The following is a 15088-nucleotide window of genomic DNA, read 5'->3' as shown; positions in this document are numbered from 1 at the left end:
TGCATTGAGTAACAGCAGTGCCTTCAATGTGACAGACTGAGATTCTAGTCCCAGCTTGGGCAAGGGCACCAAACTCTGTTGATAAGAAACTGTGGTCAGTACTCTTAATGCTGTCTTATTGTCGCTCTGGAAATGAATTTCTGCTAAATGCCATGAATGTGAATGTGGTTCATTACCACTCCAGTTCAGTCCAGTACTACACAAAATCTTTGCCTGGAAAACTGGAATGACTTGGGGAATTGTAACAGCAGGAAAATGCATGGCACATAGTGTCAACCAGAATTACTGATACTGAAAAATAAAAGCACTAAATATAGTGCTGGCGGCGGGGTGGCTCAGCAGGTAGTGTCGCAGTCACACAGCTCCAGGGGCCTGGAGGTTGTGGGTTCGATTCCCATTCCGGGTGACTGTCTATGAAGAGTTGGTGTGTTCTCCCCGTGTCCGCGTGGTTTCTTCCCACAGTCCAAAAACACACGTGGATTGGTGACTCAAAAGTGTCTGTGTGTGAGTGAATGTGTGTCGCCCTGTGAAGGACTGGCGCCCCCTCCAGGGTGTATTCCTGCCTTGCGCCCAATGATTCCAGGTAGGCTCTGGACCAACCGCGACTCTGAACTGGATAAGCGGTTACAGATAATGAATGAATGAAAGGATTTATGAGCTTTTTCTTAAGCCCATATGATTTTTTTCCCCTAAAAACCGAAAATGCACTTTAATAAAATGCAAAAATAAATAATTTTTTAAAAGATGCTGTTTCACTCTGATCAAAACCTTGTATGTGCCTTTTTTACATATTGGTTTAATTTCAAAAGTTAGATGCTCTTTAGTTTGTGTTAGATATTAATAATGAATGAACTAATAAGAGATGGTCTAGAATAATTTCTGCATTACCTTCCATTAGAAATTGGGAACATTGTATTGCAATGTTACGATTTTGGAGAAGTTTGACAACAGTGAGAGTGATGAACAGCTTAAGGTTAATGTATCATAATGAATATGAGGCCATTTGTCCATACTAAATACCCATAGATACTTTTCTATTTATTTTCCTAGTTGCAGTATCTTTCACATTACCTATACTGCCCTGCTCTGTTCATGATGTCTCTGCATTTCAGCTCCCTGCTAGCTCTGGTTTTGCTCATATTTTAGAATTTATATTTAGGAATAAATCTAATGGATGTAACATATTATTTTATTGCATTTTTTGCTCAGCTTTACCAAGAGGGCCAGTAATTCTGGAGAGCACTGTATATTACATTCCCAAACTATGTGTTAGTCAAGCATATCCTCTTTTGCTGTGTACAAAGCTGATGTCTCACACTCCATTCTGCTCTCACAAAAAACTTCACATCAGATTAACCATAATAACCATGAGAAGTGTTTCTCTTTGTATGAACACTGTGAAATGCGCCTGCTGTAATATAGTATGTGCTGCTCTGAGGAAAATGGTGAGCAATGCTACTGATTTTACATTCACTTAAAAGTGTCACTCAGAGATAAAAAATAATGTGTTTGTGTTGTGTTGAATCAAAAGTGCTCTGCTGTCCGTTGAGTTTAAATGTGATTACTAGGTCGAGTGGAAGAGCTGTACAAAGATAAAGAGCAAGGGACAGCGGACATCTGCAGGTATAAAATCTGCCAAAAACAGCAAGAAGGGAGAAATGGTGTGTGCGTGCATGTGAGAGACAGAGTGAAGGGGGGCAGCAAACAAGCTGCCAAACTGCTGTTGGGTCATTTCTCGTAGCAGGAGAGCAGGTCACTGTCTCTCTGGGTTACTGCAGCTGAGCTCCAAACTCAAACTGACAACAACCTCAAACAGGCCTTACACTGTGTTTCCACACTCAGTAGTGGTCACGTCATGGACTACACTCCAGTGTTTTAATTCCTATAGTAACAAAAGAAGCTGAATACACTATACAGCCAAGTATTCGTAAATAGCATGTAAAAGTTTCCTCTTAAAGGTGATGATCACGAGTTAAAAAAAAAATTCTGGGGATGTTTCCCTACCATTTGCTAATTCTCCAGTCTTTTTGCCTGCTTGAACCTGGTATAAAGTCTTTATAAGGCCCCAGTATATGTAAATGACAAAAATAAACTGTCTCAGTCCAGTGTGCTAGTCTCTCTCTCTCTCTCTCTCTCTCTCTCTCTCTCTCTCTCTCTCTCTCTCTCTCTCTCTCTCTCTTTCTCTCTCTCTCTCTCTCGTTCTCTCTCTCTCTCTCTCTCTCTCTCTCTCTCTCTCTCTCTCTCTCTCTCTCTCTCTCTTTCTCGCTCTCTCTGCCAATAGCAGAGAAAAGTAATTTGAAGTTTTTTTTAGACAATGGTGAGAACTCCCAGTGTTGAAAATCACAAACCAAGATGATCCTATTGCTCTATTTCTGCTCCATAGGTGAGTAATATTGACTTAATTTTGTGTTTCGGATCTCTTATGGTGGAAATGTCTCCAAATTCAGGAGACAGCTAACTGCATTAATCAAAGTGCTACAAAACTCAAGTCACAAACAAGTTTCTGTGGTAATTCAAACAGTGAATAAAAACTTACAGACAATTTAAACTTCAGCCACTTTCTAACAGTTGTTTTTTTCCCCTCAAACCCAACATTCCACATTAAAAGACGATGTGCTTCTGAACATAAACAAATCAGAGAGAACAGTGTTTCCTCACAATCGTAGATGTCCCCTTTAAATAGGCATAAATAAAGTACATATCCCAGTTTGCTTCAACTCATTTGGTAAGGCTTTACCCCAGGTGTAAGGATTTGAGGATATGATAGCTTTCTCCCACATAACTACTAGTGAGGTCCTGGTGTTGGAAGATTAGTTCCGGATCACACACACCACTCCAACTCATGCCAAAGAAAATGCATGGAGATTTATCATTCCAGAAAAGTTTCACAGCTCCAAGCCAGAATGAGGAGCTTTGTATCCCTTTAACCCGAGCTTGGCACTAAGCATGGTGACCTTAGGCACATGTGCTCCTAAAGTAGCTGAATTAACTCACTATTTCCACACAGGGTTATATTTACCCTTTTTTTCCCTTCCCATCTCCTCCAAGCCATAGGCTAATGTTATGAGCCTTGTCCAGGACAGGGTCCCAACAGGTTGTATTGTATGTACAATACAATGAGTGCAATACAACAGGATAAGGTGTTTTGAGACAGGAAATAACTGAAACTGTGCAGGGCAGTGGGTAACCAGAACTACAGCAGAAGAGCACAAATATGCAGAGAGTTTTAGAACCACAGAGTTGATGAGTACCTGGCGATTTCCTCACTGTGTGCTGTCCAGTCTCGGATGTAGTCCTCCTGCTCTCTCGTCCTATGTTTGAGGCCAATGCCTCCAGGGCTTGGTGTGGATGAGGTTGTGAGCGTGCCGCTCAGTCTACTGGTGCGGAGAGTAGTGCCTGGACGCAAGCGTCCATGTTTAGGGGAGTTCCGGTTGGAGCCAAACTCGTCCTCAGAGGTGGAGGCATATTCTGGAGGCAGGCGTCTCCACCTGTTAGCCGCTGCAGGGACACAGGGGGCTGAGATTAGTGTGTAATACTTAGGATCCAAATGAGAGCACATATATTATGACCATTTTTCCCCTTGAGATCCCCCCCCCTGCAAGCAGCTGCATGAGCTTATGGGATATGTGTGCTAGAAAATAAAAATGTGGGGGAGGTAAGTTTTGAGAAAATGGGGTCAAAATCTTTAGGGACTTGTCAATATTTGGCAAGTTTTGATTCCAGGCTTTTGTCAGTATTAGACACAGACACAGTAAGGTCTTGTTAGAGGATGAGAAAAACACTCCCACACACCAAGGTTCAAACACAGCCCCTTTTCCACCACTGATACAAGGTTTGAACTATGTCATTCCCAGGGATTTTGTAGAGACACATTAATTAATTATACTCCTATCATTACCTTATTTGCCATGGCCCTTATTCATCAAATTTGTTTAACAATGAACACAGATTTGAGTGACCTGAATGGAATATAATTCCACAGTTAGGGAACTGTCATATGACACAAGCTGTGATTTGAGCTTAATATACAAATTGGCATCAATGCATGGAAACAAACACCCACTGATGACTACTGTTTTTTCCACAAGACACCCTGCTGTTTGTAGTCAGCTGAAATGAAGCACAGTAATTCATGTAGATATTTAGACACTAAGCCAATAATAGAAAAGCAATCAAGAGCTCCAGAGCCAGTTACATTGTGGGCAGTGTCTGAGGTCCAGCCGTGACTGTACTGATCGTCTACTGTCCTGAACTCACACCGCTTTATACTGTTAAAATTACAATGAGTAAAAAAATGAAATGTGAAATTAACACTGATGCCATTTATTATTAAAGAGGAATAAATATTGTGTGTGCAAAAAATAAGTAAACAGATTTAGTACAGGTATCGCTGATTGCCATGTTGTGTGTAATATTGGTATTACAATTTTTAGTATTACCACTGCTATTTTAATGTTACTGATAAATAATAATTTATCCAAACATTCACTTCCAGGTTGGTAAAATACCATGCCCCAGATTTTTAAGGATAAGATATGACCATACACAACTATAATGAATAAAAGCCATTGTTACTCATCAGGTCTGAACATTAAAATCTATTACTAGCAAGATCTTGTTTCAGTGGCAGAAAATTATACAACATCATATACAGCTTTAAGAGCGCAAACAAATAATACCCACACACAAGGCACTGTAACCTTAAAATCCAAACCTGGTAAGAACATACAAGACGAAATCTACACTACACGTCAATGCCAAGCAAAGAGAAGCTCTAATCATTCTAAAGTAACGGGTAACCATGATGAATCAGGCAGAGGGAAAATTTGCACACGAGTCGAATCAAAATGATTTTATTAGTTATTGCCATCAGGGGAAGCCGTTTCAACATGTGCTCGATGAACTTTACTTAAAAGTTTTGATTCAAATTGCCTTGTGCTTGCATCAGCATAATTGCAAATCGTTTTTGGCAGATACTGCATGGTTTTGTTTTGGTGCGAAAAAGGGGCAATCGAAAATGGATATTTAAGATACATTACCATAAAAAGGTATAAAAATCTAAAAGTCAAAATGTTTGTAGACAAGACACCCCTTTTAATTTAACATTCCATCCATTGTTGTAATTGCATGCTTGCATAAACCTTAGCGATGCATTTCAAATTGAATGGGATGTAGTACATGGGCCGATGTACAGCATGCTCAATATCAAGCATAGGCCAGAGGGGTTTAAAGCTTCCAAAGCACCGCTGAACGAAGCAATGGAACTGTTTTCTCTGGAGAAATAGAGCACCATCCACTACCTTGAACTGGCCAAGTGGCACTTCTGATTAAGAACAAATCATTCAACATCAGTGCCTGATATTATTAATGCTCTGGTAGTGGAATTCAACCCTCAAAGCAATGTTCAAACAGCTAATCTAAAGCCTTCTCAGAAGAGTAAGAGAGACAAACTACCTATTAATACCAGTTAGGAGCCTACTTAACATCTACTGACAGAGAGCTTAATGTTTACTGTTTAGGATGAGAACTGGATGAGAGGTTAAAAACATAACAAAACAAAAAAAAAGCCAAGTCAAATAACACAAAACAATTCTGAGCTCTTCTTAAGGGCCTGCTCAAGACTATTCTAAAATATTTGCATGTTTGCATGATCATATGTTTAGGAATTCAACTGCATATTTGACCATGGTCTGACATGCACATAGAAACACAGACACACATACACACACAAAATGGAAGGCACACACAGCCCAGAGTTGGTACAGTACCCATGGGCTCCTCGTCTGCTAGGCCATCTTCAGGTTCTGCTTGAGTCATCTCTGCATAAAAGTTCTCTTTTTAAACAACACATGCATGCAGGGACACCAAGACACGAACAGTCAGACCACAATTACAGATGACAGACAATGTGAAAATAAGGCACAGTGAGACAAAACACAGAAACACCAGATAGCACATTAAGATTCAATTAAAATCTGCATAAGCGATATAAAAATGACAGTTATTCAGATGTATGCTGTCCGGCTGCATTTTTGATTAATGCACTGAATAAACATATTCTGAATCTACACTGAATACATCTAATAATAATATAAATAGTAATACTTTTTACACTACAATTACAAACAAAAACAGTGGTGTGGAGTCACAACTATATACAGCCTGTCAAGGGTTTGAGACAAGGATTTAAGTCACTGTTTTAAATGCTGGCTTTGCTGTTGGGGGATGGTGAGTTCTATGCGATGCCACAGCCATCAGTAGTGAAGAGAAAGTATTTTGGTGGATTAGGTAATCCAACCTCTCCTTAACTTACTCAGAATGATACTAGCCAATGCAAGCATCTTTTGGTTAATTTAAGGTATAACATATAGCACTTAAGTGTTTTCCTCCAAGAATGTTCAGATGTTTAAGGTCTGAGAAATATGCAACTGAACATTAAATATCAACAGATAAGTCTAACATGACCTTGTTTACAGCAGACATCAGTCAGAAAAAAAAACTGATTAAGCAGAATAAATGGCACAAGATGAATCGTGTACTACTACTGCAAGGATACGTTCATATTACTCTTTGAAAAGCTTACTACGTCCCAAGGACCACCAGAGGGTGCTGTTTAGCCCACTTGTGGTCCACAGCCTATTGGTTGAGCTGCCCAGAGCTAAACTGATTTTTAAATTTAAATCAAACATTTGGGGATACCAAGAGCTTCAATCTTTTAATAAATAATCATGTTGTGTTTGTAGTCCTTGGTGTTCCCAAATTTTTGACATGCAATGTTACCAACATTCAGTGACACATCGAGTGTGTGTAAAAAAAATAAGTGGCCAAACTGTGCTGAACTGCTCACCCGCTGGAGATCCGGAGATCGGAGGTGTGACTTTGGTCTTGGTGTCGGTTAATTTTGAGACACTGTTGGCTCGGAGACGGGGGTTAAGTTTGCTGTCTGCAGGGTTGGTGGCGCGCAGACCTAGACGCAGGGCTGTCTCAGTGGACACTCGTGAGGTAGTGCTGCGGCTGACAGTGGCCTCTGAGTCGCTGCGTGCAGAGATGGAGCCCAGTCTGGTGCGTCTGGGCTGGGCTAGCATGTCGATGCGCGACAGGTTCTTCCTGCCTGATGGAGGCTTGGAAGTGGAGCTTGTGGTGGACACTTCAGAAGCCACTGAAACTCTGTCTGCGTCTGCGAGGTCAGTGTCAGATGTGTCCCCCAGACGAGCTCGCCGCAGCAGGGATGCTCTGGTGGGCCGAGGCTGAGGAAGACCTGCTGGCTGCTGTCAACAAATAGCATTTTCAACTAAATTAACAAATGTGTTTTAAAATGTAAAACTGTAATGTATCAAGTCATTCTAATAGTGCTGTGCAAGGTTTCAAATATTAGTAAGATATTAGTATCTTGTAAATATAATAACAATAACAAATGGATATTAAATCCTGGAGATCCTAAAGATCCTAAAATGGCTAACAAACTGTTAAATCAAAGATAACACATTTTTCAAAATGTATCACAGTGTAATGTGCATTAGCTTGTGTTCATAATCCACTGTAGGGATATGTCCACATTTTTTGATATTTAGAATATCTATAAAAGTAATATTATAACCAGGGGCACCCAAAAATGTGCCTATCATTGTTTGATAAATCTTGTAATATTTGACCACAGACAAGGTCATATAAAGCAAACAAGGCTAACCCCTCTTTGACACACCTGTTTGCCCACAGCAGTGCTGCTGGGCAGGGCTGTCCTGCTGGTTTTGCTGGCTTTGGCGGCTTTGGAAGAGTCCAATTTGGACTGCAGCAGGTCGTCAGTGGAGGTGAAGTTTCCACGGCCATGGGAGCGGCTGGAGTAAGTCTCCTGGTCTGAGGAAAGCACATCGGAAATGGGGAGCGAAGATGTCTGCTCATCGTCTGTCAGGTCCAGTGAAGGCTGACGGGCTCGTGTGGTCATCTGAGTTGGACGGCGGGAGTCTGGACGGCCGTCTGGAATCTTGGTCTTGGCCTTCCTCTCCAGACGTTCCCGTGCACTAGCAGCACTCTTCCCAGCAGAGCTCAGGTTGCTCTTCTCTTTGTGAAGGCTGCTGAAAGAACGCCGCTTCTGGGCACCCTTCCGCTCCGCTTCACTAACTGCGCTGGTTGTGTCCACGTCTGATTCAGGGGAAATGGACCGTCCTGGAGGTTGGCTGGATGGGACTGTGGAATCCAGCTTCTTCTCGTCACGGAGTTTGGCCTCCAGAAAGGCCATGACGGCCTCTGTGTCCTTTAGCAGAGTAGCTGTGTCCATGCTGCCGGCCGAATCACTACGCTCTCTACTTCCTACCTGCCGGTTTATGCGAGGGATCAGTTCAATAGGAACGTTCCCGCTGGGCTTCTCAATGGTGAAACTGCCCTGTCGCACCAGGGCCTTCCCACTTCTTTCCCCATCACTTCCCTTGCTCTTGTCCTCTGTGCGCCTCCTGCGGCTCTCCTCACTCTGCTTCTCGGCAGGACGCGTGGGAGGCTTGGTAGAGGATGTCTGCATCCCGCTTGTCCCACCCTGATGGGAGGTCTTTCTGCTGGGAGTGACCTGTGTTGGGGGGGCACATTCGCCGTCTCCTTTGTGCTCGCTGTGACTCTCCTTTTCCTGGGGCTCTGTGTCCTGCTTCTCGCCGATCTCAGATCGCAAGCCAAGAATAGATGAGGGCTTGCCTGGCTTGCTCTTCTCCTCAGTGGGCAGCTGAGGTAACGTCCTCCTCTTCCGTTCACACTGACTGGATGTAGCAGACCCAGTACTCTTTATAGACAGTGATGGATCCAAGGCATCAGCATCTAAAAGAAAAAAGTCTTAGAGTAAAGGATGTCGTAACAAACTTAGCATAGTCACGCTGCAAACAAAGTGATTATTTATTTAAAATAGATATCTAGTAAAGGCCAAAATCACATGATTGAAACCACATAATTAAAAATCTGTTTCATGCTCTGCAGTCAGAACATTTAACAGTGTTGCATGCCATTCTCTTCTCACTAGAAATTATAAAGTGTATAATAACATCATAGAAAACACATGAAGACAAATACCTCGCTCTTGATGGACAAAGACTGCGGGTTCTGCCCCGGAACCCTCGGGATCAGTTCTAGTTTGATTAGCTGCTAAACTGGCCCACTGGGAAACCCATCGCTGACTGCCCACAGCAACAGACTCATCCACGAGACCCTACAAATGAAGGTCATGTGTTAGATTCAATTCTAATTCTTATCCTAGTGTGATGACAAGACCCTCATTGAGGTTTAGGATGGATATATTATTTAACTGACTTATGAATTAGTCTGGAACTAATGACCAAAAACTTGTTGGATTCATTAAAATTTTATGTAACCTAATTTTTCCTTTCCTCATAGCATAATTGTGATGTCCAATGCATTCTCTTTCAAGGAAACCTGCTAAAACTAGACCTTTTCCAATGCTCAACATGAAAGCGTATTTTAGAGCCTGGAGATTTTGAATAATAAATGCACTAAATGCTTAAATATGTATCCACAAATCTACAATGGTGTTTCTCTCTCTCTCTCTCTCTCTCTCTCTCTCGCTCTGTCTCTCTGTGTGAGCCTTGAGGGGAGAGAGCATTACTCCTTTTCGCCCTTAACTGGGTCAGTCTATGAGTGGCCTACTCTCTGTGTAACAAGGAGTGGTCAAATAAGGGAATGCTTGACACAGATTAAGGGCTACTACAGTATGCCTTTAAAAACTGCAACATTCTCATGCAACATTACATCCATGTCTGAACCCACAGAATTTCCTCTGGAGCAAATATTATCATAGTACTATGTCAGTATGGGGTATATTTACTGATTGCTGATTTCTGAATTGCTGGTTTAAGCTGTATACATTCAATTTCCTAAAAAGTCTATGAACCGTCAAAACATCAATGAAAATGGTATAAAATAACTTTTCTCTGTATTTACTGTTTTATGGCTTGTAAAAAAATTCCATATCCTGAGATGTGCTAAGCATTAAAATACAAGTTCCAGATTTCTCCTTGATACCACCAGCATGGTAATGAACATTTGCAGAGTGCTATATCTACTATGATCTATTCATTTCATTCATGCTCCTACATGTGATATGCATATATTAACTCAGACTAAATATATTACACTCCCAACGCTAAATATCGCAATAGTTGCATTACTACTAAATACCTACCTACTGATATGATCCACAGTCATACAATAAACAGTACAGCTTCAATGCATTTATTTTACCTCAGCTGTAGTTGCGGTAGGCTTCTTAATTTCCTTAGCTTTTCCAACACCTTGCTGTTGTCCAGGGCAACCGAGATCCTGAGAGCTCCCCACCCCAAACACCTGCACAATGCAGAATACAAAACAATGAAAATCAGGGACTGAGAGCCAAGAGACACCGACACCTGAGTGGTACACACGACTTCAAAGTTAAGAGACTGCTGAGCACTTGTGCAGAAACCTTGGCTCCATGGCAACAATGCAAGAAAATGAGGCTCAACAGCACCGAGGCATGAAAAGAGTGTGTTAATTAGTGAGGCTGGTTAACACACACCTCAAAAAACTAGACAAAACCCTAAGCTTTGACTGGCAGTAGTCAGTATATTATCTCCAAAGAAAACCATGCATCAAAATTTCTTTTTTATTTAATTTTTTTTGCCATCACTTAAAATCATTAGCTTCTTTTAAATTCTAAAATCTATAAATCAACAAAAACCATTCCAAATGCCCCGGAATTAAAGTTTTTGTTCTTGCCTTCTCCTGTGAAGTCACCATATTTGAGGTGCTTATTTATGCTTTTTCTGGACAGTGACAAATCTCAACTTTCAGCCAAGTACCCCAAAAATTCTCTCATATACTCTCTCGTTTAATCTGTTATTTTGAGCATGTTATTTTGGTTGTTTTTAATGGGGTTATTATAATGAAAATGTGACTTTAAATATGTCTACACTCCAGGACACCAATGTTTTATTAAACACAAATTTAACAGCTCCCAGAGGGTACACAAGATATCAGCAGTGCTGCATAGTTAGTCAATGAGGACATTACAAAATCATTAGATATAGATTCACAGCAGGGAGCACTCCAAAAGCACAGCATTCAAACAGATCTCCAGGCAAAACACAGCACTTCAGAAAGATGCTGTCACAAAAAACAGGACACACTGCCCGTGCTGTTTATCAGTGCTGTCAGGAGTCATAACTCAGTGAGTAGAAATCATTGCCTGTTAAACCCTGTCTTCCAGGCATTGTTATTCAAATGTGTCAGGAGTGACAAGAACGGCAACATGAGAAAATCAGAGGACTCAAAATATAAAGCAGATTTTATTCAAGAGTCATTTTGTCCAGTCTAATTGAGTGCCAGCGTTTATCACAATACCTGATCGTGTTCGTGTGTGATTAAGAACACACATATGAATGTAGCAGGTTTGATGTTTTATTAAGAGCAGAATACATAAAACCAAGAGGTATAATCAAATACTAGATGTCATTCAGCACAGTGCTAGCCCGTACAGGGTTCTGGTTGGTCACATTACACAACTGGGCATTTAGTGCTCTCCTCCAAGTGTGAGTGTGAACAGTGAGCTGTTTAGTGACATTGTATTAGTAGCACTTTGAAAAAAATAAATAAATGCCCAGTTATAAACGTCTCAAGGGAAGTATGTGTTATTTTCAACTTTCCAGCTTGGTAGCACTGGGGCTTCCTAGCTAACATTTTGAATTACAATCACTAAAATTTGAAGAGGAAATGTTATACAAGGTGAGTCAAAAGTTGCAGGACATTCTTATTTCTTTGATATGCTACATGACCGCCTTCCCATTGGAAAAACTTGCACTTGATCCAATATGGCGGCTTTCAAGATGGCGGTCACATTCTGGACATAGCCTATTGCCATTATTTTGCTGGAGTATTCATATAAAAGGGAATTTGTCCTGTGAATTTTGACTCACCCTGTATATCAAAAATTATTTCTGGAGAAAACGACTCTGTATTTCTAAAGCATTTCAATTAGACATTTTAACATAATATTTTAAATAAAATTTTGATTGCACACACTTCTTATTTACTCCTGTGTAGTCAATCAGCCAGGACAAAGCTGTTGTCTTTTTAATTTTGTACTGGAGCTACAAGGCTACTGTGCCTAAAACACAAGCTGATAAGCATCTTTCAAAATGCGGGCCATTAACCACAATAAACTTGTAAAATTGTAAAACAGTACACAACTAAATGTATATTTATGTTTTTGTACACTGGTTAATTGTTGGCAGTTGGTTTAAACTTGTGGCTACAAGCCTGTGTCATACCTTATCAATCATGCGGCGTGCCTCTTCTTCCTCAGGGTTACGGTTTTCCAGCTCGATGGTGTAGGTTCCTTTATCGCTCTGGTCATCATCCTGTTTCAGTGGCTCATCTGCAGGGCTGGGTTGTCCTGTGCTGATCGAGCTACGTTCCAGGCCGGGGTCCTCTGATCTCTGCTTCTGAAGCAGTCGTGCTGCCGTGGGTGCCACAGCCGCCAGCGCTGATGCTACACTCCTGCTACCATCCACAGACATGACCTTAGGGCGGGAGGGAGGAGCTGGACAAAGACCTTCCCCCGCCACGCCCCCCAGCAGGGGTGCCGTCTGGGAGAAGGAGTAAGAGCGCCGTTTACGCGGGTTGTCCTCATCATAGAACTCAATCATGAAGGCAGTGCGGCTAACAGGCCCACCCTCTGCTCCGTTGCCTTTAGCTCGGGCAAGTCCTGCAGCCTTCAGACGTTCTTCTAGAGCTGCGTGCCGTCTGCTGCCAAAACGCAGACCCAAACCATTCTCTGAGTCACTCTGAGTGCCATCCTCATGCTTGCTACCTGTGGAGAAAGACAACAAAGTGAGTTCCAACTATGTAGCACAACACAAGTGTAGCTATTGCAACTTCATAATTTTGAAGAGCTTTCTCGTAGGTGAAATAGGTGGGAAAAAAGTCACATAAAAATGCAGTTAAAGAGGAAATGGCAAGTTGTAAACTTGAATTTCTTAATCGTAGAACTTGTGGATCCACCTGAAAAATTACAAAACATATGAGTGAGAAATATTAAATTGGCATTTACACTCCTGTCACATGATGTTCCTTTCTTGTCCTTCAAACAACAGAAAAATTACAATGCAGACCCTATCATTTTAAACATAATTTATTATGTTAATGAATATCTTACTGACTATGTAAAGTACATAATTATATATAAATGTTATAGCAAAGCAATCATTAAAGTGCTAAACTTCTAAGAGTTAATCTGTTACAGTGCTGAAGTCTTATAGACAAGGCTTGCCAATTGTGAGTCCTCAAACGCTGGATTCCAGTGCAGTTTTGTTGATTTCTCCGCTCAAACGCACCTAGAAAACTTTGCCCGTTAGTGCATGTCCTGCAGGAGAAGAGCGCAGTGGCTGCCAACAAACGGGCAGCTTCCGAGACGCACCTGAGCACAGCTACAACAAAATCCCCCATAAGAGCCTCATTGTGTGGACTGGCATCTCAAGTTGCAGGGGGCTGCACACCAGTGACTTAGTACAAATCCAAGCAAGCCTTACAGCTAAAGGGGAAGAAAAGCAAATAGGAGAGGAGGAGGAAGAGGAGCTGCTGGTAAAGAAGGGGGTGCCTATTCTTCAGCTGGGGCAGCTCAGGAAATAGCATGCAGCCAGAGCTGACAGCCCAGCTCTAAGAGGCAGGGAGAGCCACCCCACACTAGACACTAGCCTTGCATGCATCAGCCTGCACACAATGGAGCTCTTCTATACCACACAGCACGCTCTTTCAGCCATCAGAGCTGCTCTCATCGGCCATATGAGTCATCTACACTGACTAGAGGGATCACACATAAACAAACAAACACCAACTAATTATTTATAACAACAAGGACTATGTTTATAATATTTTTTTTTCATTTTCCAGTCAAAATGGTCATTAGGTTATTAGCATTTCAACAAAAAGAAAACAACAATGAAGCATCAGTAACTGAAAACATGTAAAAATTCTGTGAGATATTTCTCCACACTTCCAAAATTAATTCCTAAATTAATTTACTGAGCTGTGGTCTTACAGTGTAACAAAAGTGAGAAGCACATGTAGACTTCTTTTCAGATCTGAAACAAGAATGGAGCTTGATTCATTTTCTCAAAACTTTCTAAATGAAAGGCCAAACAATGTAATACATAAAGTACAGTCATTCATTACAACTCCTAACCCTGTTTTGCTTGCATATGCACCAATGCAAATTTTCCAAATAACCTTCAGCCTTCAAAGGTTCACAAATGAATCACTTACTTAATGAACACCATTGAGGATAACAACAAAGACCCACAGTCATAACACAGAGCCCCATAGTGAAAATCCCTAGTGTTTCACTTACCAATTATTATACCCTGAAGAACATCTGTCAAATATGCAGATGTTAACACACTGTAATGCCTGATTATAATATGCAAATTTAATAAGCCATCTTATTACAAGTTTCACATTCACTACACTCCATATATGGATTCCATGTCAAATATGAAATCTGATCTTGTTTTGAATGCAAATGCAAGAATGCAAATTGCTCAGTTATTTATATTGGTCAATTAGTCATAACAAGGAGCTAATTAGCATGTATTATTATGGACCCAGAAATTCCTTATCTTTACATCCCTAATTCTTCACATAAATTTAAAATGAATATTTTTACTTCCCTTCTGGCTAAGCACTCACCTGAGATCATCAATATTAACACCGGTCCTGAGTTCCCTGCAGTGTATTTAGCTCCCAGCTCTGCTCTTCTAACACGAATGTGGGTTTCCAAACAATCCCAAACAAAAGGCTAAATCTCTGGTCCTATTTAGCAAGGTAAAACAATTTCAACCCACTGCTTTTTGGATAACAAAACACATCTAAATGAACTGACACTGGTCCAACACGAGAACACTGAGCCACGCCTTGCAATGGATATACTGCAGAGGCCACCATCTCTCATTATTCACCTGCCCCCCACTCCACCCCACACACACACAGCTCATGCATCTCTGCTCACATCAGCTCTGTCAGCTTTCCGCTGGCCTCAAAGGCACACGGTCATCGTAAATTAGCA

The 15088-nt window shown here is 41.3% G+C and overlaps 1 protein-coding gene across 14 annotated transcripts in view; it reads right to left on the bottom strand.

Annotated features, from left to right (window-relative positions):
* cep170aa (centrosomal protein 170Aa) overlaps positions 1-15088 on the bottom strand; it is a 59104-nt gene that overhangs the window by 6713 nt on the left and 37303 nt on the right. For 7 of the 14 annotated variants that reach the window (XR_010804019.1, XM_066678422.1, XM_066678417.1 and 4 more), the window contains 7 exons: positions 12297-12838; positions 10234-10335; positions 9049-9184; positions 7703-8799; positions 6848-7268; positions 5769-5834; positions 3252-3498 (listed from right to left, as the gene is read on the bottom strand). Coding sequence is in view for 13 of the 14 variants with exons in the window: in XM_066678422.1 (XP_066534519.1) it covers positions 3252-3498; positions 5769-5834; positions 6848-7268; positions 7703-8799; positions 9049-9184; positions 10234-10335; positions 12297-12838 (2611 nt within the window). In the remaining variant the exon portion in view is untranslated. The remainder of the gene's footprint in view (positions 1-3251; positions 3499-5768; positions 5835-6847; positions 7269-7702; positions 8800-9048; positions 9185-10233; positions 10336-12296; positions 12839-15088) is intronic. The other 7 variants (XM_066678427.1, XM_066678428.1, XM_066678429.1 and 4 more) reach the window with 4 other exon arrangements.

This window comes from Hoplias malabaricus, chromosome 8 (genome assembly GCF_029633855.1).
Source record: "Hoplias malabaricus isolate fHopMal1 chromosome 8, fHopMal1.hap1, whole genome shotgun sequence".
NCBI lineage: Eukaryota > Metazoa > Chordata > Actinopteri > Characiformes > Erythrinidae > Hoplias > Hoplias malabaricus.
The sequence above is the reverse complement of the archived record's forward strand: the minus strand, read 5'-3'. Positions and strand labels throughout refer to the sequence as shown.